Genomic DNA, 24,709 nt, shown 5'->3' with positions numbered 1-24,709 from the left:
GAATTAAAGGCAGGGTATAGAAGAGATATGTGTACCCACGTGTTTATAGCAGCATTATTCACAACAGCTAAAAGGTGGAAGCATTCCGGGTTTTCATCAACGAATGAATGAAGAAAGAAAATGTGGGATATACATGCAGTAAAATATTATTCAGCCTCAAGACGGAAGAAATTCTAATACATGCTACCACGTGGATGAACTTTGAGGACATTATGCTAAGTGAAATATTCCAGTCACAAAAAAGACATGTACTGTATGATTCCACTTATATGAGGTACACAGAGAAGTCAAATTCATAGAGACAGAAAGTAAAATGGTGGCTGACAAGGTTTGGGAGTAGAGGAGAATGGGGAGTTATTGTTTAATGGGTACAGAGTTTCAGTTTTGCAATACGAAAAATTTCTGAAGATGGATGATGGTGATGGTTACACAACAATGTGAATGTACTTAATACCAATGAATTGTCCACTTAAAAATAGTAAATTTTATGTTATGTATATTTTAACACAATTAAAAAGAAAAAATTACAATTAGCACATAAATAGCTCATCCTAAGACTGGTTTTAAACCCTTTTCTTAGCTGAGCCTTAAATTTTCTAAATTAAATAAGGGTTTCTGTCTAACTGTCAAAATGGTTAGAGTGAATTCCGTATTTTCTTTCACTTCTCCCTCTCATCCTACGCAGGTGAGTAAAGAGGGCAATGGATTGTACTGCAGTTCTTCCTACTAACTTGCTCTGTAACTCTGAGAAAGTCACTTGGTCAAGAAGTTTAATGCATTTTAGTTTTCTCATCCCTCCCCTCAAAGTAACAACACTGGAAGTTATCTTAAATCTTATGTCTCAGAAGGTACTATCACTAAACTTTCCATTAACGACTTCAAAACTGACTGCAGGGAGGCAGGAAGCAATAGCACAAAATGTAAAGGAAGGTCCATTCAAGATGCAGTGTTCTCTCTCTATAACAGTTAAATTGTGTTAAGTCCAATTACAAATAATAGGACAATAAATAGTTCTAAAAACTACATTTCAATGTCCTATAACCAAAAAAGGGCTGAAACCCAGCCTTTTTGTAAGGAAATGCCAATAAAAAATGTCTCTATTCTCGTTTTCATGTTCCTTCTGGGTTGGTCAGTTTTATTACTTGTTCATTTAGTCTAGCTGCCTTGTTGATAGGAAAATCTTCTCATCACTTCCTGCACACATCTCACTTTTATTCTTTTCCTTTATGCATCTATGGTTCTCTTTCTTAACCTATCTCAAGCTTTTTCAAGGTAAGGTCATGTCTCATTCATTTTTGTAATGTTAGGTCTATCAAGTCTATCATGGAGACTAACCCAGAGTATATACTCAATGAACACTTAATGGGAATATGATGATGGAACACTAGTGTTACCCAATTCACACAGCCCCGCCTTCACAAGGAAATAACTGGAAATTAAAAAGATGAAAGTTTCAATGACAGAAATTAAGAATGTTACACAACAAACTGTTTAAAACCAGGAAGCATTTCTGCTAACCAAAAAAAGTAGATAAAATCTTGAGGAAGTCTGTTAACAAAGAGTGGAATAGGGGAAAATCTCTCAGGGGTGGTCAAAAAACATTAAGCTACATATATACTGTTTATACAATTTACATCTTAAAACAGGAAAGAAAAGTTATGAGTAAAAGGCTGGATAAAGACACAACAGCCAAATCTATACAAAAATAAAAGCATGTTACAAGTTACAAGTACCATAACTTACAAGCTAAAAAAGTATGAAGTGGTAGAGTGGATCATTATACATATATTTTTTGTAATTTCCCCAGTTTATTTGAAAACCATCTTTTCTGACATATATTCATACAAATTTTAGATCAGTCATCTCCAAGTGTACAGAAATTACCTATATTTGACTATAAACTAACCACTGATAAAAGAATACTTAACATATCAATATTTAAGCATTCCAATATAAAAGGACTTTTTCCAACTTATTATTTTTTTCCCACCTAAGCTGATCTATATTTGACATTCAGGTTAATTATCTGCATGTAAAAGCAGGTGCGGTCCTCAAACTAACCTAAGGTAAACCAGCACACAAGTGTCCTTCTTCCCAGACATAATTACATTTCCAGAGGCAAAGTGGTTCAAATGGGAACAAATAAGCTAACTTCCTTATGAAATAAACTAGACAGACACAAACTAAGGAGTGAAGGTGCTAAAGATAAATCCCACAAATCTTCCTCATTCCTGTCTTGTCAATGCACAAGTGTGCACTGTGAGCGTGTATGAACACTTCTCACCAATATCACTGGACACCAGGCCCTGGCATCAAGAGGTAGTGCAGGGCAGGGGGCCCCGTCCACACAGAGGGAAGATGTAGTGCAGATTCTTGGAAGTGTCGATGGGCTCAGATGCTAATGGGCCTTACAGTGATGTTTTACTTCATTATGTTCTATTTTGTTGCTCTACTATTTTGTTTGTTCCCCTATTTTTGTAACTGGGGTGAAGTGGGAGGTTCATCTAGTCTAAGAACGTTTACCCCATAAACTGCCTGAATCAAAATTTTTATTTATTCTTCCACCAAACACAACAACTGATTTCCATCTACAATTATTTTTTAAGGTAGGAAACAGTGAGTCAACTGAAGAAAGGGCTGCGGCCTTGGCGAGGGAATGGTGACACTTGTCGCTCCACTGAGAATGCGGGCCTATGGGGACAAGCCTGGGCCACAGCAGGACTGGACCTGGGTCAGTGAACCCTCTCCAGCAAGGCTGTGCAGCACCGCACACACTGGTGGTAGATGGTCTCAAAGTCAGTGTCCTTACCATAATAAGGATCTTCAATAATGAGTTGTTCCTGTGGCTCCTAGCTCCCAAGTGTTCAATTCTCGCTCTGCTGTTTTTAACTTGATTACTTTTCCTATTCACATCTCTCAGGTTGCTTTCATCCATACATAGTATATAATCAAAAGTGGCAAAGACTTCTTTGGTAACCTGCCAGGCAACGTGACTCATGGGGATAACCATGCTTCTTCATGCAAGCCTGCCCCCGATAATCAGGAAGGTTTCCTAGTTCATACGTGGACACTGCTGCACTGTTTATCCTCCAAGTATCTGAAATGTTTTGATCAGTTACAAGTTTCCTGAAAACTGTTTCTGCAATGGGTGATCGACAGATGTTACCCAGACACACGAACAGCACTGACTTGGTCACCTGTATGGCCATCTTCCCGTGCACAGAGAGGCGCCCACTTGGATCATTATATTCTGACAAAAGGTACACTACCCTGGAGTTATAAGTCCTAAACATTTATGTGGCAAGTGAAGCCCTGAAATTTCCTGAATGGTCAAAAATATTGTGAGAGATATGTAGAAATATAATAGATATGGTAGCTATACTTCTGCATCTCTAAATATTGACTGCTACAGAAGCCTTCTTTTTAGGAATACAAAGAGCACTTTTAAAAAGTTGATCACGGGGACTTCCCTCGTGGTCCAGCGGTTAAGACTCTGCATTCCCAATGCAGGGGGCCTGGGTTCAATCCCTGGTCAGGGAGCTAAATCCTGCATGCTGCAACTAAGACCCAGTGCAGCCAAATAAGTAAACAAATATTTTTTAAAAAGTTGATCACATATTAAAAGAAAACTCAAATTAAAAAATAGTTTAAAAGACTACATACTCTGATAACAAGGTAATCATGCTAAAAAAACAAATTTAAACATTGTATAAAAATTTTTTTTTTTGCGGTACGCAGGCCTCTCACTGTTGTGGTCTCTCCCGTTGCAGAGCACAGGCTCTGGATACGCAGGCTCAGCGGCCATGGCTCACGGGTCCATCTGCTCCGTGGCATGTGGGATCTTCCCAGACCGGGGCACGAACCCGTGTCCCCTGCATCGGCAGGCAGACTCTCAACCACTGCGCCACCAGGGAAGCCCTGTATAAAAACTTTTAACCAATGATAATTTCTAAAATTATCTCCTAAACATCTCTTAGGCCAAAAAAGAAAAGAAAATCACAATTAAAATCTATGTTGAAAATGATTATAAAACACCAATTACCCAAATCTACATGTTGAAGCCAAATCTGACCTTAGGAAAACTAGCTTTAAAAATTTTCATTTTCAAAAAAAATTTCAAAGAAATTTCATGACTTTTGAAATAGAAGCAAAGAAAAGTAGTGAAGATGAAATCAGAAATTCATGATGTAGGGGAAAAAAAATAGGAGAACTGATTAACCAAAAAAAAAAAAAGGGAGAAATAGAAACCAAGAGCTAGAGTTTTGGTGAAAAAATGACAATAAAGCTGACACACCTTTGGCAAATCTAAATACAAAATTTTTTAAAAAATATATAAAATTAGTAATGAGATGTAACTATAGTGACTGAGACTAAAAATTATAGTAGAATGATATATATATATATAAAATCTACACTAGAAGGTTTACTATATCTATGAAATAGACACTTTTCTAGGAAAATAAAAATGGTAGAATTGACTCAAGAAGAGTGTAATATGTGAATAAACCAATAACCATGAAATTGATTTAAAAGATGCCCGAAAAAACCCTCAAAAAGTTTCCAGGCCTGAAGTGGCTTTAAGGTCTTTCAAGTCTTGGAAATAGACTTGCTTGCTTAACAGAAATTATTTTAGGGACTTCCCTGGTGGCGCAGTGGTTAAGAATCCGCCTGCCAACACAGGGGACACGGGTTTGAACCCTGGTCCGGAAAGATCCCACATGCTGCAGAGCAGCTAAGCCCATGTGCCACAATTACTGAGCCCGCATGCTGCAACTACTGAAGCCCGTGTGCCTAGAGCCCGTGCTCTGCAACAAGAGAACCCACCGCAATGAGAAGCCCGCACACTGCGACAAAGAGTAGCCCCCGCTCGCCACAACTAGAGAAAGCGCACATGCAGCAGTGAGGACCCAATGCAGCCAAAAATAAATAAACAAAAATAATTTTTTTAAAAATAGAAATTATTTTAGGGCATCTAAAACTTGGAAAGCTTACCACACATTTTACCAAATCAGCAAAGCTGCGAAAGAAATCAGACAAAAGACTTACTACAACAGACAGAACTGAAAGGAGAATAGGCAATTCAACAATAATAGATGGAGACTTCAATACCTCACTCTAAATAACGGATAGAACAACTAAACTAGACAGAAGATCAAAAAGGAAACAGAACACACTATAAACTAACTAGACCTAACAGACATCTATAGAACACTTCACTGAATAGCAGCAGAATACGCATTCTTCTCAAGTGTACATGGAGTGTTCTCCAGAATAGAACATACATTAGGTCATAAAACATACTTCAATGAATTTAAAAGGACTGAAGTCATACAAAGTATGTCCTCTGACCACAAGGTAATGAAATTAGACATTACTAATAAAAGGAAATTTGGGAAATTCACAAATATATAGAAATTAGCACACTACTAAATACACAATTGGCAAAGGAGAAATCACAAGGAAAATTAAAATTACTTGTAGATGAATGAAAACATAAACATAATATACCAACACTTATGGGATGCAGTGAAAGCAATGTTTAGAGAGAAATTTATAGCTATGTACACCTATACTAAAAAGGAAGATCATGGGGCTTCCCTGGTGGCGCAGTGGTTGAGAATCTGTCTGCCAATGCAGGGGACATGGGTTCGAGCCATGGTCTGGGAAGATCCCACATGCCGCGGAGCAACTGGGCCCGTGAACCACAACTACTGAGCCTGTGCATCCGGAGCCTGTGCTCCGCAACAAGAGAGGCCGCGATAGTGAGAGGCCAGCGCACCGCGATGAGGAGTGGCCCCTGCTCGCCGCAACTAGAGAAAGCCCTCACACAGAAACGAAGACCCAACACAGCCAAAAATAAATAAATTAATAAATAAAATTTAAACTGTTGATTCATTCATGTAATTTAAAGAAAAAAAAAAGGAAGATCACAAATCAATAACCTAACCTTCTACCTTCAGAAACTGGAAAAAGAATAGCACCAACTTAAAGCAAATAAAAGGAAGAAAAAAATACAGATTAGAGTGGAAATAAGTAAAATAGACAATAGAAAAATACAGGAAATCAATGACACCAAAAGTTAGTTCTTTGACAAGATCAATAAAATTGACAAATCTTAGGCTAGAATGACTAAGAAAAAAGAGAGAAGATTCAAATTACTAAAATCAGGAATGAAAAGAGAACATTACTACTGACCTTACAGAAATAAAAAAGACTATCAGGGAATAGTATGGGTAACTGTATGCCAACAAATTAGATAACCTAGATAAAATGAACAAATTCCTAGGAAGGCACAAACTATTGAAACCCATTGAAGAAGAAATAGAAAATGTGAGTAGAGCTATAATAGGAGATTGAATTATAAAAAAATACCATAAATAATTTAAAAAAAACTACCACAAAGAATCTAAAAAAGCGCAACTCATAGAAACAAGAGTAGAATGATGGTTGCTAGGGACTGGAGGGTAGGGGAAATTGGGAGATGTTGGTCAAAGGATACAAACTTCCAGTTATATAAGATGAATAAGTTTTGGGGATCTAACATACAGCATGGTGATTATAATTAACAATACTGTATAGACTTGAAAGTTGCTGAGAGTAAATCTTAAAAGTTCTCACTACAAAAGAAATGGTAATTATGTGAGGTGACTGAAGTGCTAACTAACCCTACTACCATAATCACTTTATTATGTGTAAGTGTATCAAATCAACACATTGTACACCTTAAATTTACACAATATTTCATGTCAGTTAAATCTCAATAAAGCTGTTTAAAATAAAAAAAAAACACCCACAAAGAAAAGCTCAGGTCCAGATAGCTTCACTGGTGAATCATACCAAACATTTAAAGAATTAATACCAATCCTTCACAAACTCTTTCAAAAAACAGAAGAGGAGGGAACACTCCCCAACTCATTTTTTGAGGACTGTATTACTCTGATACCAGGATCCCAGAAACAGACATCACAAGAAAACAGAACTATAGATCAGTATCACTTATGACTACAGATGCAAAAATCTACAACAAAAATATAGATCTTCCTCAACTTATGATGGAGTTACATCCCAATAAACCCATCATAAACTGAAATTATCATTAAGACAGAAATGCATTTAATACACCTAACATACAGAGTATCATAGCTTAGCCTAGCCTACTTTAAATGTGCTCAGAACACTTAACATACAGTTGGGCAAAACGATCTAACACAAAGCCTATTTTATAATAAATGTTGAGCATCTCACGTAATTTATGGAATACCATTCTGAAACTGAAATACAGAATGGTTGTATGGATACAGAATGGTTCTAAGTGTACTGGCTGTTTACCCTAGTGACAGTGTGGCTGACTGGGAGCTACGGCTCACTGCCACTGCCCAGCATCAGGAGAAAGTATCTTACTGCATATCGCTAGCCTGTGAAAAGATCAAAATTCAAAACTTGAAGTGTGGTTTCTACTGAATGTGTATCACTTTTGTACCATCATGAAGTCGAAAAATTATAAGTTCAACCGTCATGTGTCAGGGATTCTATTTCTTATTAGCAAACAGAATCCAGCAATGTATAAAAAGAATTATGCACCATGACCAAGAAGTTTTATTCCAAGAATGTGAGATTGGTTTAACACACAAAAATCAATCAATATAATACACCATATTAATAGAACAAAAGACAAAAAACATCACATGGTTATCTCAATAGATGTGGGAAAAGCATCTGACAAAATCCAACATCCTTCCATGATAAAAACATTCAACAAACTAGGAATACAAGGAAACACCCTCAACCTGATAAAGGGCATCTATGAAAAACCCACAGCTAACGTCATACTTAATTGTGGAAGACTAAAATTTCCTGCATAAGATAAGGAACAAGACAAAGATGTCCACTTTGACCACTTCTATTCAACATTGTACTGGAGGTTCTAGTCAAGGTCATTAGGCTATATGAAATGTAAAATGGTATAACAGTTTTGGAAAAGAGGCTGGGAATTTCTCAAAGGGTTAAACAAAGAGTTACCATGTGACCCAGCAATTCCATTCCTAAGTACATACCCAAGATACTGAAAACATTAAATCTACATAAAAAATTGTACACATATGTTCATCGCAGCATTATTTATAACAGCCCAAAGTGGAAATGACCCAAATACCCATCAACTGATGAACAGATAAACAAAATGTGGAGTACCTATGGAATGTTATTCAGACATTAAAAGGAATAAACTACTGGGACTTCCCTGGTGGCACAGTGGTTGGGGATCCGTGCTCCCAATGCAGGAGGCCTGGGTTTGATCTCTCATCGGGGAACTGGATCCTACACGCATGCCGCAACTAAGAATTCGCATGCCACAACTAAGGAGCTAGCGAGCCGCAACTAAGGGGCACACCTGCTGCAACTAAGACCTGGCACAACCAAATAAATAAATGAATATTAAATAAACAATAAATAAAAGGGATAAACTACTGATACATGCTACAACATGGATAAACTTTGAAAATATTATGTTAAATTAAAGAAGCCAGACATAATTGGCCATATATTCTTTTTTTAAAAATAAATTTATTTGGGCTTCCCTGGTGGCGCAGTGGTTGAGGGTCCACCTGCCGATGCAGGGGACACGGGTTCGTGCCGTGGAGTGGCTGGGCCAGTGAGCCATGGCCGCTGAGCCTGCAGGTCCGGAGCCTGTACTCCGCAACGGGAGAGGCCACAGCAGTGAGAGGCCCGTGTACTGCAAAAAAAATAATAAAGTTTATTTATTTATTTATTTATTTATGGATGCCTATGTTTGGTCTTCATTGCTGTGCGCGGGCTTTCTCTAGTTGTGGCGAGCAGGGGCTACTCTTCATTGCAGTGCGCAGGCTTCTCACTGCGGTGGCTTCTCTTGCTGTGGAGCATGGGTTCTAGGTGCGTGGGCTTCAGTAACTGTGGCACGTGGGCTCAGTAGTTGTGGCATGCGGGCTCTAGAGCGCAGGCTCAGTAGTTGTGGTGCATGGGCTTAGTTGCTCCATGGCATGTGGGATCTTCCCGGACCAGGGCTCGAACCTGTGTGGTTAAGAATCCACCTGCCAGTGCACCACCAGGGAAGTCCACCACCAGGGAAGTCCAATTGGCCATATATTCTATGATACCTCCAAATGAAATATCCAGAATAAGCAAATTCTTAGAAACAAAGTAAATTAGTGATTGTCATGGATTGGGGGTAAGGATGGATGATGACAGACTGCTTAATGGGTATGCATTTCCTTTTGGGGTGATAAAAATGTTCTAGAATTAGCAATCGTTTTACGGCATTGTGAATATAATAAAAACTACTGAACTGTATAACTTAAACAGGTGAATTTTATGTTACCTAAATTATATCTCAACAAAAAGAGAAATGTATGTACAATAGTCCCCCATTATCTGCCGTTTCATTTTCTGTGGTTTCAGTTACCTGTGATCAACCATGGTCCAAAAATATTTAATGGAAAATTCCAGAAATAAACAATTCATAAGTTTTAAATTGCACGCCATTCTCAGTAGTGTTAGGAAATCTCAAGCCATCCTGGAGTGGGACATGAATTATCCCTTTGTCCAGCATATCCTACCTGTTAATAACTTAGTAGCTATCTCAGTTATCAGATCAACTGTTGCAGTATTGCAGTGCTTGTGTTCAAGTAGCCTTGATTTTACTTAATGAGGGCTGCAAAGCGTAAGAGTAGTGATGCTGGCAATTTGCATATGCCAAAGAGAAGCTGTGAAGTGCTTTCATTAAGTGAAAAGGTGAAAGTTCTTGACTTAATAAGGAGAGAAAAAATACCATTTGTTGAAGTTGCTAAGATCTACTGTATGAAAGAATATTCTATCCATGAAATTGTGAAGGAAAAAGAAATTCATGCTAGTTTTGCTGTTGCACTCCAAACTGCAAAAGTTATGGCCATAGTGCATTATAAGTGTTTAGTTAAGATGGAAAAGGCATTAAATTTATACAATAAGGTATTTTGAGAGAGACCACATTCACGTAACTTTTATTACAGTGTATTGATATAACTGTTTTATTTTATTATTTATTTAATATTTTACCATGCCTAATTTATAAATTAAACTCTATCATGGGTACATAGGTATAGGAAAAAAACGTATACACAGGGCTCAGTATTATCTGCAATTTCAGGCATCCACTGGGGGTACTGTAATGTATCCCCATGGATAAGGGGGGGTTACTGTACTGAAACAAAGTAAGGTGTATTCCAGGTATACAAGTACAATTTAATATTTAAAATATATAATTAATAACAAGGCCAAAAGAGAAAACTTACAAAACTATTACAATTTGACAAAATTTAACTTTGACAAAATTTAACTTCCATTCTTAGAAAAATAAGAATAAAAGAAAACATCAATGGAAAACAGTATGGGGGTTCCTTAAAAAACTAAAAATAGAGTTGCCACATGATCCTGCAATCCCATTCCTGGGCATATATCTAGAGAAAACTGTAATTCAAAAAGATACATACGGGCTTCCCTGGTGGCACAGTGGTTGAGAGTCCGCCTGCCGATGCAGGGGACACGGGTTCGTGCCCCGGTCTGGGAAGATCCCACATGCCGCGGAGCGGCTGGGCCCGTAAGCCATGGCAGCTGAGCCTGCGCGTCCGGAGCCTGTGCTCCGCAACGGGAGAGGCCACAACAGTGAGAGGCCCGTGTACCGGGAAAAAGAAAAAAAAAAGATACATGCACCCCAATGTTCACTGCAGCACTATTTACAATAGCCAAAACATAGAAACAACCTAAATGCCCATTGACAGATGAAGGGATAAAGAAGATGTGGTATATATATAGAATGAAGCATTACTCAGCCATAAAATGGAATGAAATAATGCCATTTGCAGCAACATGGATGGACCTAGAGATTATCATGCTCAGTAAGTCATCATGCTAAGCAAGTCAGATAAAATACCATATGATATCACTTATATGTGTAATTTAAAATATGACACATGAACTTACCTACAACACAGAAACAGACTCACAGTCCTAGAGAACAGACTTGTGGTTGCCAAGGGGGAGGGGGGCTAGGGAGGGATGGATTGGGAGTTTGAGGTTAGCAGATGCAAATTATTGTACATAGAATGGATAAACAACAAGGTCCTACACAGGGAACTATATTCAATATCCTGTGATAAACCATAATGGAAAAGAATATGAAAAAGTATGTATATATAGGTATAACTGAATCACTTTGCTGTATAGTAATTAACACATTATAAATCAACTATACTTCAATAAAATGAATTTTAAAAAAAGGAATATATCAACATGATGTGGACCCCAGCTGTCATAAAATTTTATCATGTTCTGAAATGTGCACAAATATAACAGTACTATTATAACAATACATTATAAAACCAAGATAAATTTATATATTATTAAGTAGAAATAAAATGACACCAAAAAATCTAAATTAATAATTTAATGTCATACTGTTTTGTTGGAATTACATCCTGTTTACAACATGAATACGCCTCAGGTTCTTTTGTGTTTAGCACTCTTACGCTGCCCTGGGCTGTATAATGAATCAAATTTCACAGTATTTTTCTCTATCAGAACTACCACCAGGCCTCCATTTGCACAGCCCATCTTGACATCATTAGGTGATCAATAAGATGTTAGAGGCAAAGAATAAGGAGCATCTAGGATAATTTGAGGTCTTTGTTTTTGGGGGTGACTGGCTAAATAGTAATCTTTAAGTAAAACAGGAATACTTGGGTTGGGAGGGGTGGCTAGATTACTTTTGATGATGAATTTGTGGTACCTGAGGGACAGCTAGATGGAGCTGTCTAGTAGGTAAACGGATGTATGGATTTGAAGCTCACAATAGTTAAGTCTGGGCCTGAAACAGAAATTTAGAAGAATGGTGGCTTGAAGCCAAAGAAGAACCTGTACAGGTATGGTTAGAGAAGCAGAAGAATCTTTCAAAAGAAACACAGGAGGGAAGTCAAGAGAAGAGAATTTTTTAGTAGCAGTGTTAATTTCCACAGAGGCAACAATTAGGATTGAAATGAATTCTATTAATTGGCAGGTGATGGTGACTTCTGGGAGAGGGGTGAGAAAGAGACAGTAAGGTCAGTTATTTAAAGAAGCATGGCTACCAAGGAAAGCAGAGAGAGCAGTGCCTGGAAGATAGGAGAGATTATTCTTTCTAGTCTGTAGAGAGAAAGTCAGTGGAGGGGAAGAGGCTGATGACTTCAAGTCTATGAGAACAAAACTTTGTTTAGGTTACCTCTCTACCCCCAGCATCTATGAGGGTGTTAGTGTTTGGGACATAGCAAACACTCAAAAATATCAATATTTGCTGAATGTTGAATGAAGAAAGGAAAAGGGTGGGGTCAAGCAAGAAGGGGAGGGTCTTAGTAAGGAGGATGGGGAAGAGGCGATGGAGAGGGAAAAAAACATTTTTTGATCATCCGTTAAACTTCAGATTCTTAAAAAAAAAAAAAACAAAAAACCCCACAAAACTTCAGATTCTTTATGTTTAAAATCCTTGAAATAACCCTGAAAAGAAGGCATTATTGTCTCCATTTTACAGTCCATCAAAGCCAAGAGATTAGGTACCCAAGGTCATTCATCTGTTGAGGGATAGAGACAGCAGACACGGCTTTATCTGCACATAAAGCTCCTGCTCTTCCATTGCACCTTGAAAATGAACATATAAAATATGAAAGTAAAATAATTTGCTGAAAATAAGGGGAAAGAGGTTGAGTTGGAAGAGGGTAGTAAAAATATCTACTAACACCTGAGGAGGATAGACAAGGAACTGACCCAGGTCAAGTAAAAGGAGTGATGAGCAGTGTTGAGGACCTAACGAAATTAATCCTGGAGCAGCCCCAGTCTGCATGCCTTTGTGATTATGTCTAGTTGGTCTCAGCAGGAGTTTGTAGGGTGAATGCATGAAAGTGTGCATGGGGTGAGAGCAGTTCAAGTAATCATGTAGGTCTAATTTGGACAAGGAAGGAGTGAAGCCAGGAGGTAGCTGGGATACCCAGAGGAAACGGAGAGGTCACAGTAGTTGGATTTTACAATACTGAATGAGAAGCAATTTTAGTGGCGCAAAGGAGGGGTCTTCAATCACCATCATCTCTATTTCACTTCAACAAACTTCTCTAACCGCCCGCTCTTGCTGAGCTGCCCTACTTCTGTAATTTGCTTTTATGACAATATTAAAAACAAGGGACACATTTGTTCTGGGTTACCTGATCCCTTGTAGTTAAATAAATATTTGCCCCAGACAAGGAGCTTATTAAAAATGAACAATGGAGACCATCAAATTTCATAACTCTATCAAAGGCTCTGTCCTTCACCCGCCACCCCACCTAGCACTAGACAGGGCCAGTGAACAACAGCAGTGACAAAAAGCTGAGCGGAAAACCACGAGAGTTCTTGAATACCTGACTTAACACAAAGATTAACCTAACCCTTTTGTTTCCAGATACTTCCACTTAGTATAGTGGGGCTATTTTCCAATAGAAGTGTACTTATTTTGTGTGAGTCAGTCAGCCAGATGTGAGATATAAAACTGTGCTTACTATAACTTTTCAGAAATATATCTTTTTCAGAAATTGAAGTGTCTTACTATCATCAATATTAGATTGTCTCTTCTAAGATTGCTGTTATCTAAATAGTAGCAAGGAAATCTTTTTGATTGGACAAAAGTGATTGTAAAGAAAATACAGAACCATTAGAAATGTGGTAGTCCCATGACTTTACATCCACCTCAGAGGGTACCACAAACCTACCCCACCTATAGGTTTTCTGGACTTAACAAAAGCCCATATCAATCCCAGTCATAGATAGCCTGATACCTCCACAGTCTAGTCTCAAAAACCCAAGAAAACCCCAGAACCTCAATATTATCAGCCAGGGAACACTAGATAGTCAGTGTTTATCACTAACTAGTTAGCAAATGTATGAAGCTTATTACCCTCAACAAGCCATATGTATGAAACTATAATTAGCTTCATAGAGAAAGCTAAGAAAGTAGTAGGTATATTTGCAGTTCAAAGAATAGAAGGAAAATGAGAGTAGAAATATTTGATCTGTATACCTTTGGAGATCAAGTAAAACAATGGCCAGGGTGGTTAGGTGTCCTAACATAACTTTCATTTCTTATGTTCATGTGACCTCCATGTAGGACTATGGCTACAGCAGAATAAAAAGCTCAGGACTATTAACTCATCTCAAAAATCCAACTACTGTTCTATATAAACATATATAACTCACATAGATTAATTTCCCTTTGGCCTAACAGACCAGACCAGTACTTTTCAAACTACAGGTAATGAAATTGATTTTGTGGGTTACAACCTGATTTTATACAAAATGAAATATAAAAACATCAGGATGCATCACATATAGTATGATGTGGTGAAAATCTTTTTCTAGTGTGTGTGTATGAAATTAATATTTATTTCCTATTGTCAGTTACAGCCAAAAAAAGTCTGAAAGCCACTAGACTAGACTGCAACAGAATCAATCAGCAACCATGACTCATTTCCAAGGTCTAAATACTTTTTCAAAATTATTGACTTAATCCTCATGTAGCAGTCCAGTGAAGGCGATAAGAACAGTTATGCCTTGTTTGAAAATAGCTGGTCTCATTTTGAAAGTCAAACAGAAGTCTTGAGGGAATTAATTTTCAATCCATTTAACATATGCTAACTCCAAAAAAAAAAATGAACTGAGAATTCATAACACTGCTCCCTCTAAATATGCATTTCCTCCAAAATTAAAGATGCCATTAGTACAAAAGTCTACTTCAGTGACAAAAAGGAAGAAAAGCTCTAAAGGCATGGGTTTATTTTTTGACATTTTTCCCTACATAAAAGTTTTTCAATCTCTGTGAAACTCATTTTTATATTTGCTAACCAGTACTGAACCTAAATGAACCCATCACTTACAACAACTCTCGTCTTAAACATATTTTGATAGAAACTAAGAAGTTACTAATATGTTAGTAAGAACTACCCAGTCCACTTTTGGAGAGCCTTCGAGACTCTATAATCAGGCTTAGGGAATCCACTCAGAGCTTGAGTTTCAGTGATCAAGTGGGAGGAGTAGTTGATTCATAGGCACCATTTAACTGCCAACGAAGTCCAGCTTAGTTTGCCCCCAAATCCTGAAGCTATGTGGACCCTCTAGAGATGGCTCATCACACTCATAAATCTGGAGGGGTAATATTAATGGGAAGTCCCTACAACTCCCAGAGCCTAAAGCCAACTCACTATTATAAAGTCACAAGGAAACTGCTGAAAGACACACTTGCCAAACCACAAAAACATTTACTGAGACTTTACTAGGTCCGGTGTTTCTAGGAGGTTAATTATTAGGTACTTAATTAGCAAACACTTTCTTCATGTATATTTTCACATTTGATTACTAGGAAAAAGGGTGAGACTAAGAATTATCACTCTCCCTGTTTTACAAAGAGATTGTAATAAAAAAAAGATGCCCAAACCTAACAAACCAAGAGAGTGGTAGAATGAGGTGCTTATCTTTTAACTCCTGGTCTAGTTGTCTTTCCGGACATGGCAGGAAGTCTTGCTCAGAAATCTGGAGGATGTCACTCTAAATGTCTGAGCTCACCAATCATTGGATTATTTCACTCTTTTTAACCTCTAGGTGGCTCTCTGTGACCCTACAGATGGTACTTACCTGACTGACTACAGCAAATTCTTATCAAGTAAGAAGATATAGTAGAAAAATTCAATTACTACCTCCATTTTAATCAGCTGAAAGGAGATTACATATACAAATTGCAGTGATATACTGTACATAGAAAAATGCTGTTACAGAGATTGGGAATGCAGTAAACTGGCAAGAAGTTACACAGGCTAGTAGTAGTAGTTCTTATGATTTAGCTTCTAGGCTCTACTGAACCAGTAACTCTCATAACTACCCTACTTGATGTTCAAAGTAGATGTGTTGTCTCACACATAAAGGTTTTAGAACTTACACTAAGTCAACATCATGCTACTCATTCAGAATTGATTTTAACGGGTCTCTGCTTTCTTTAAATGCACAGCTAATACTTATTTTTATATTGCCCTGTGTCAAAGGACTTTCAAAGAGATATAGACTAAAGATAATATAATAAATGTTACAATAGTAAATGTTCTCTGACTGAAGATTTCCAGCTTCACAGAAACTTGTAGCCCTACAAACACACATACATGTATGTTCTTTTTACATACTGCCAAATGCTTCTTTAGTCCTTTACCTAATCTGATATCACATTTCTTATGTTCTTGTGGCATTCTTAATAGTCGGGGAAAGACAATTAAGTTGTCTTTAGGTGAATTTCTTAAGCTAAGTCTTGGTTCTCTTATGGGGATATCTACCTCATAGTAGTGTTATTATATATACTCATTCTAACTTGATAATCAAGACACATATACATTATTGATAGAATGTCATATATGATACATATATTCTGCCTAACTTGTAACCAAAGAAATTAATTCTATTAAATATTTGTGCTTATTAAATTGAGAAAGATTTTTTAAAGTTTGAATCATCCACTTTTAATGAATATGTGAGAAAACAAGTATTCTCTTATTCTGGTAGTGGGTAAGATAAGATAGTTAAATCTTTGTAATACAAAGCTTTAAAACATGCACATGCCCCTTGACTCAGAAATATAATTTCCAGAGACTTGTCCTAAGGAAATAACAATTAAGCCAAAAGAATGTTTCTCAGAGTATTCTTTTATAGTATAAAACTGGAAATAAAATAAATGTCTTATAGTAGCAAGTAGTTATAATTTATAAAAATAAGTCCACGCCATAAATTACCAGATGGCTATTACAAATAATGTTATAAAAACATATTCATTGCCATTGAAAGTCTTCTAAAGATACAGTGTTTAGTGGGGAAAAAAGGTTGCAAAATGTATATATATTACAAAAATTATGTTCCTAAACATATAGGTGGATATTCATGATGCTTGTAATTATGTCTAGGATGTTAATCTTTCTACAGTGACATTATTACTTGTGTAATAACTGTAACTCTGTTACACAGCTGAAATTAATATATAACATGAAGGTCAGTCCATTCTCTCTTTTAAATAAGCATAGTTTAAACAGTTTACAGTATGAGCAAATTGTTTTCGGTGCAAGGAACACTATTGACTGTTAAGGATCCTATATAGTCAGTACTTCTATTCTGTGGTGAAGGAGCAATTAAAAAAAATCTAATTAGTTACAGACATTTTAATAAAATAGATTAAAGATGAATTATTAGAAAATTAAAATTAAAAGGCATACAAACCTCAATTTTAAATCAGATTCACAAACAAAAAGTTACTCTATCAAATTGCTAAAAAAATTTCTAAACTCTTGTTCTCAATTTCTATATCTATCTTGTCACTGACAGGTAACAGTCCACAGACCATGCTTTCAGTACTGCTTGAAATGATTAAGAAATCTTTTTGCAGTGGACTAACAACCGTATTAAGTGGACTATATTTTGATCAGACATCTGGAGGCTCTTCTGCAATAGAAGATATTTCTCTAATAAACAGGAATATTTGGGCTCTTGCTCTACTATACTTATTAGTCTATAATGTTTTTCTAATGCTAATAGACATTTTCAACAGTCATATATCATTTTAAACCATCATTTTCCAAAAGAATCAAACACAACCTCATATAGTGGAATTAAGAGAATTAATATTCTTCAAATCATGGGGCAACAAGTAGTCATTAGGGCATTTCAAAGGGGATATGCCACATACACAGATGCACCTGGCTGACGGAAAATGTAAATGTTGGTATTGAGTTTAAGTTGCCTGTTTGCTCCCAGGGTTAAGCTGAAGAAAATGAGACAGTTTGCCAGTCTCAAACTGGCAATGTGAATATAGTCTCTTGGAGAAAGGTTGAGTGAGCCTGTGCCACTCTACCTGAGGAATGAACCAATGATGCATTTCTGTGGACTCGGGACAAAGTAATAAAGATTATAAACATCTTACTTTATGTCGAGATTAAAAAGAATTTAAGTGTCAACTGATTTTCTGAAAATATGTAGCCTGGTCTGCAGAAATAAAGGTTCACAGTCTAGCAGTTTACTGTCAAAGGCAAAAAAAAAAAAAAAAGGAAAGTGCTATGGGTCAGAAACTGAGGATTCCCAACCAGTATTTACATTAATAGAGGATAGGGAAACACTTTATTCAATTACAATGTTTTTAAATTGCTGCAAATTTAATCTGTTGGTAGAAAAACGAAAAAATACACCTAGTACAGTGCCTTACATACGGTAGGTACTCAATAAATAAAAGTTCAATAAGAGTTCAGATCTTTGAACTGTCATAGAGGGGTAAGTCAAATGCTTTATTCTTAAGTTTTAACAAGTGAGAGGTGGAGAGCTAGATCAAAAATATGATGAGCAATGAATGATTTAGCATGAAAGGAATAGAAAGACTCTAGTAGAGTTAAGCAAAAGACAGAGGCAGAATCCAGAACTACAAAGAAGCCTCAAGAGAAAGCTGTGAAGTAGTAAATGAAGCTTCTAAAATAGTCAAAGGAAGATGCAACTTTGTAGGACTGAAGCCTTAAAGGAAAAAATTTCTCGCTGAAAGCTAAGAATGGTGAAATTGAATCCATGAAGAAACTTGGAGTATTAGATTCTTCTTTTTCCCCACCTCATACAAAGTGTGTGTTTTTAAAATTGAGGCATTATATACGCAAATTGAGGCATTATATACATAATAGTGCATAAATCCCCAAGTGCAAGCCTGATAAATTTTTACATACGTACAAACCCACATCAAGATACAGAACATTTCCAGTGCCTCCTACCAGTCAGTAACCCCCCCACCACCTCCACCTACCACAAACTGGTCACCATTGATCAGCTTTGCCTGTTTTTGAACATCATGGGATCATACAGAATGTACTGTCTTGTGTCTGGCTTTTTTTTCACTCAACCTTGTATTTTTGAGATTTATCCATATTTTTGTGGGCATCAGTAGTCTGCCCCTTTTTATTGCTGGGTAGTACTCCACTATACAAACATACTACAAATTTGCTTATCCATTCTAGCATTGATGGACATCTGGGTTGTTTCAGTCTTCTGCTATTATGGATAAAGCCGCCATATATGAGCATTACTGTACAAGTCTTTTGGTGGACATAAACACCCATTCTCTTGGGTATATGCCTAGAACAGACTGCCAAGTCACAAGGCAGGCGTGTGTTTAACTACAGTAGATCAGGCCAGTTTTCTAAAGTGGTTATATCGATTTACTCTCCTATTAACGATGCTTGAGAGTTCTCATATAAAGTTGTATTTTAAAAAGCTCTTTAACTGAAACACAAGGGCTTTAAGACTTTGGTTTTTGTATTGTTTTTTGTTTTTCCATTTTTTAGAGTAGGGGTAACATAAGCAGAGTGTTCACACCTCGGGGGATACACAAGATGATTTTAGGGGGTCTGTGAAGAAAATAGTACAACTTCTATCTTAGTTTCTTATTCTTTCGCCTAAAAAGTAAATTTTACTAATATCCAATACATCAATTAACACTAGTGTGCTTATTTACATAATTATATTTATTCACTTTAGGCATACTGTGACTTATTGCCATTTGTGTGTGCCTGGTTGAGTAGAATTATGGAACATCTACTTCTAACAGAATTCTCGCTAAATGAACAAGTGGCTAAAGGAGTCCTACAAAGATGACACTAATAATGTAAGCACAAGCAAACAAGGAAATGGCCAAGCTGACAGTTCTATTCTATAATATCTCTTTAAAAGATAAAAACTGTGACAATCTAGTCAGATCTCACAAGGAGGCAAAAAAATTCCAAAAATTAGTACTTTTTAAAATATAAACCTAATCTAGTACTATTAATGACATTTTGCCAATAAGAATTTTAAAACATAAAATATCATCTATATCATCTGTCATCCCTATTAGTTTTTTTGTATTTATCTTATAATATATATAATAGTACAAAGTACATGTAGATGTAATTTTAAAGTAAATTTACACATATTAGAGATGCATGCTCTATTTTTCTTTTTTCTTTACCAACAAGGTACACAATCAAAAGCCTTCAGAGGGACTTCCCTGGTGGTTCAGTGGTAAAGAATCCACCTTCCAATGTAGGGGACTCGGGTTCGATCCCTGGTCAGGGAACTAAGATCCCACATGCCATGGGGCAACTAGGCCTGCGCACACGCCACAACTGGAGAGAAGAACTAGAGAGAAGCCCGCATGCCACAGTGAAAGATCCTGCATGCCGCAACTAAGACCCCATGCGGCCAAAAATAAAAAATAAATAAAATATTTTTTTAAAATTAAAAAAAAAAAGCTTCGGAGACTCTTGTTTTAGCATAAGTATTTTTTAGTATTAAGCTAGTTAATCCTTAGGCATAAATGAACTTCTAATTTTTAAAGTCATATACAGCAAGTATACTCCATTAGAAACAGCCAGTTGCTATTTAATGTTAAAATAATATATCTGAAAAGGGAGAAGGACAAGAATCAACTGGGAAGAGGCATAAGGGAACTTTCTTGGGTACTGGTACTGTTCTGTCCCAGTAGGGGCTAGCATTACACCAGTGTATACATTTGTCAACTCACTGAATGGTACATTTAAGGTAAGTGCGTTTCAGTCTATGTAAATTTTACCTCAAAAGGAAAAAAAAGAATCTATTAAAAATATTGATCTCTAGTTAATGAAATACATTCTGGAGTGTCTAGGAGTAAATTATCTGCAACTTACTTTGAAATGCATTAAAAAAAGATGGACTGCTGTATGGATAGAGGGATGGATATGTGAACAAATAGGTGATATAGACAGTATAACAAAATGTTAAGTGCAGAATCTAGGTGGTAGATATATGGCTGTTCACTACACAATTTTTAAAATTCTCTATATGTTTGAAATTTTTCATGATAAAATGCTGGACAAATAACAAATCTATGTAATAGCTGAAAATTTTAAATAGTGTAGTGATACAGGGGAAAAATTAGAAATTCAAAAAGCAAAAAAGATAGGAGCATTCAAGTACTGCTGCTTAGTGCTTTTACATACACTAAATCTGTGAGGTGAGAATTATCCCTATTTTACAGACTAGTAAACTGAAACTTAGATTACAGAACACACCCTGGGCACAGAGTGTGAAGCTCAGCCAAAAGCTGAAACCAACCTGATCAAATTTACTAGATGTCTGAATCCTCTAGGCTCACATTCCTCACAAGGGGATTCCTAGGACCAAAACAAATGTCTTCTTTACAGCAGAGAAGTCACTTCTCCATGCCACGTGGACCAGCTCTGACCATCAGAAAGCTCCTCCCCATAGCCTGAAGAAATGTTTCCTCCATGTTCTCCCTCCTATGTTTCATTCCTTATGGCCATATATTGATAGAATCCCAACATGGCTGGCCTTCATATCAAGGGATAATATTTGAAATTTAAATAAGTAGGATTCCCCCCCCATACTTGATAATATCATCATCTACAAAGCTATAGCTAGGTGTAAAGTGGGGATACTATCTCACAGAATTGGGATGAAAATAAAACGAGAACACTGACACATTCAACTGTAACAAAGAGTAGGGACTCAAATTTTCTTCTTTTTCTAACCTTTACCTTTCTTTGGAAATTACAACATGCCACTCACTATAAAATATTTTTTAAAAATTAGAGAGACTTAGGGCCTTCCCTTGAGGAGCTCGCGTTAAATGTGAACAGACACACATTTTTCCCCCTGTATTTACTGTATCTTATCTAACAATGTAATTGATTTTATTTCCTCATTCTATTTTCCATTTTGCCTTGGTTTGGAATTATAACTCCTAGGAATTTTATGTACTATCAAATACATAACTATGACTACTTCTGCAGCACTTTTTTGTTTCAAAATTACTACAGGTGGCCAACATATGCAAGCAACATGTTAATGAAATTTTAAGTCTATTTTCTTTTTGACCCTCAGGAGATATTTTTCAGAGGTAAGATTAAAGAAAGCCATTGTGTTACAAGAAAATGACCAACTGGTGATGCTAACTTTCAATTCACTTTTAACTATGTGCCCTATAGCTGTTTATTTCTTACTTGATGAATATACTCAAGGGGTTCCCTAAAGGACTCCTAAAGTAACAAATCTTGCCCCAAAACATTATGGCACTGTAGTAGGAAAAATAACCCATTATTCCACCATGAAAACTTTGCCTTACTTAAGGAAAACCTACAGTTCAGATATGGAGAAAAGTTATTTGCACAGCCTCACGAAATCTGAATAAGACTGTTTTTTCCCCTTGAAATCTGAGGTTGTTAGTGTTGGAAGGAATCCTAGAGATGATCATTTTACAGTTGCAGAAATGGATATTCAGACAGTTGAGATGATTAGCCCATAACAGAGCCCAGACCAGATGCCAGGGTCCCCCAATTCCTGACCCAGTGTTCTTTCCATTTTACAATCATGACAAACTAAAAACAAAAAAAGTGATTATGTCCATCCATTACTTCAACTTCACTAAATTTCAGTCTGGCCACCCATGATGTCACTTCCTTTTGTGAATGGGTGTATTTGGGGGAGGGGAGAATCTCAGTACCTTCACTTGCATATAATACAACATATTTAGAGCCTGCACTCATATTTATGCCACTATTTCCCATGTCTACTTCTATTCCTCAAGTTTACTAACATAATCTTCAACATGCTTTGACCCTCCTTTTCACTGTTTCTTATTTCAAGCAATTAACTGCCAACTGTTATAAAATAAAAGTAAAAGGGATTTATTTTAAGACACAAAGCACACATGTTAGCAAAGGACCTAATAAAATTTAATGTTATGTATTACACGCAGATGCTTTCTAGAGAAAGAGCCCAGCGAAAACCCTGCTACACAGAAAGAGAGCGCTATTGTGGACTGTTGTGGGAGGCCGAGGATAAGGTCTGGGATCTGACCTAAAACAAACATGGAGGTGAAAAGGCACGAGGAGCTTACAGGACACACCAGCCAGTGCCAAGCTGCAAGCTCCCGGCTATTTGGTGTCGGTTTAAAAGAACCATGGGCACCAAGGATGCACGTACCCCAGGACAAGGATAGGGCTGGCGGGGCACCTGGAATCGCGCTCCGGGAAAACTCAACAAGTCTGGAAGGCGAAGGATGCAACGAGAGACGGATGAATGACTGCCAAGAGGCTCCTGCTGGCTCTGAATGACCACTACCCCTTTCCAGGATTTGCGCCGCGGGCACCCGCCGGCTCTCCGACAGCCATTTGCACTACGCTCCCCTACGTACCCCGACGTTCGCCCGGGACCGCGGTGTCTACCAACGACCCTGCCCGGAGCGATGGCTCCACTCCAGGCCCGCTCCCCGGCGGCGCGGGCTCCCGGTCACCACCGGCTTTCCGGGAGGAAGGCAGCGGCGGGCCTGCCGGGGCCGGAGCCGCCTTCGAAAGTGGGCGGAAGGATGGCGGCCCTCGCGGGGTGCGGGCGCGGCCCGGAACCCTCGCCTCCGGCGCGGCCCCGTCCTCCCTGCGCAGCGCCGCCCGCGCCCTCAGCCCCGGCCGCAGTCGGCCACTCGCGGCGGGCTCCGCGCTCCGGGCTGAGGCGATGGGGAAAGGGGGCGGGCGCGCCATCATGAAGGGGAAAATGGTGGGCGGGCGGGCCCGCGCGCGGCCGCCGTACTCACCCGGGCCGGCCAGTGCGGGTAGCCCTTCATCTTGGCGAAGACCAGGTCGCCCGCCTTGTACTCGCGGGGCCGCGGACGCGCCATCCCGGCCGCTCCCCTTCCTGGTCGTCCTTGGGCGCCGCGAAGATGCCGGGAGGCCGCCCCCCCGCGGGCCAACAGACTGCGCCGCGCTCCCCGCGGGCCTCGAGCCGGGCGGGCGGGCGGACGAGCGGCCGCTCCGACGAAGGGAAGCGGCGAGGCGGCAGCTGGGGCGAGGGGTGGGCGGGGGGCGCAGCAGGCCCGGCAAATCACCGCCCGGCAGCGGGGGAGGGGAGCCCCCGGCCGCTCGGCTCTCCCCGCGCTGAGGTTCCCCGCCGCCGCCGCCGCGCGCTGCTCACAGGCGCCGCGTCGCCTGCCTCATGCCGCCGCCGCCGCCGCCGGCGGCCTCTTTTCTGGGCTCCCGGGCGCGACGCGAGCACCGGGCCTCGCGCCTCCTCCGAATTCCTCCTCGGGCAGCGACCGCAAACACGATCTTATTATTGTTCTCGCGCGCGCTCAACATCCCCCCCCCCCACCACCACTTCCCGCTCCCCACCCCTCCCCTCCAGGGCCGGCCGGTTAATTCCTAGGTACACGGCCGGCTTTCGCGCAGAAACCGAGCGCGCCAGCCCGGCTGCTTGGCGGGCGGGCGATGGGTGCGTCTTCCCCCAGCACCGAAGCCCGCGCCGGGCGGGCGGGAGCGCCTACTCCAGAGGCCGCCCGCCGCCCGCTCTCTTTTGTTCTTGGCCCGGAGCTGCCAGCCGCAGCCCAGCCAATCACCACCTGGCCGCCCCCCTCCCCACCAGTCCGCGCCACATCGGGGGCGCTCCCACTGGCGTCCCCAGTCCCACGGCCACCTCCTGCTGACTGGTCTCCCTCCCGGCTCCCCGCCGCGGGCCGCTTCTGCGAGTGCTCTCGGGTGAGTGGGGCACAAAGGCGCTCCAGGGCGGGGGCCGGCCGCGCGAGGGGACCCGCTGCCCAGAGCATCAGGCTGCTGGAAAGAGCACC

At 39.3% G+C, this 24,709-nt stretch overlaps 1 protein-coding gene and 1 pseudogene across 3 annotated transcripts in view; both read right to left on the bottom strand.

Annotated features, from left to right (window-relative positions):
• Positions 1 to 24,353, bottom strand: part of HDGFL3 (HDGF like 3) — a 74,892-nt gene extending 50,539 nt beyond the window's left edge. For 2 of the 3 annotated variants that reach the window (XM_033402947.2, XM_033402946.2), the window contains exon 1: positions 23,684 to 24,191. In XM_033402947.2, coding sequence (XP_033258838.1) covers positions 23,684 to 23,767 — 84 coding nt within the window. In that variant the 5' untranslated portion in view covers positions 23,768 to 24,191. Of the gene's footprint in view, positions 1 to 23,683 lie in introns of all 3 variants that reach the window. The other variant, XM_012536192.3, reaches the window with a different exon arrangement.
• On the bottom strand, positions 2,718 to 3,247 carry LOC125963677 (low molecular weight phosphotyrosine protein phosphatase-like; annotated as a pseudogene).
• Positions 24,354 to 24,709: the final 356 nt, after the last annotated feature.

The sequence above is a fragment of the Orcinus orca genome, chromosome 2 (assembly GCF_937001465.1).
Source record: "Orcinus orca chromosome 2, mOrcOrc1.1, whole genome shotgun sequence".
Classification (NCBI taxonomy): Eukaryota; Metazoa; Chordata; class Mammalia; order Artiodactyla; family Delphinidae; genus Orcinus; species Orcinus orca.
This window is presented reverse-complemented; position numbering and strand designations above follow the sequence as displayed.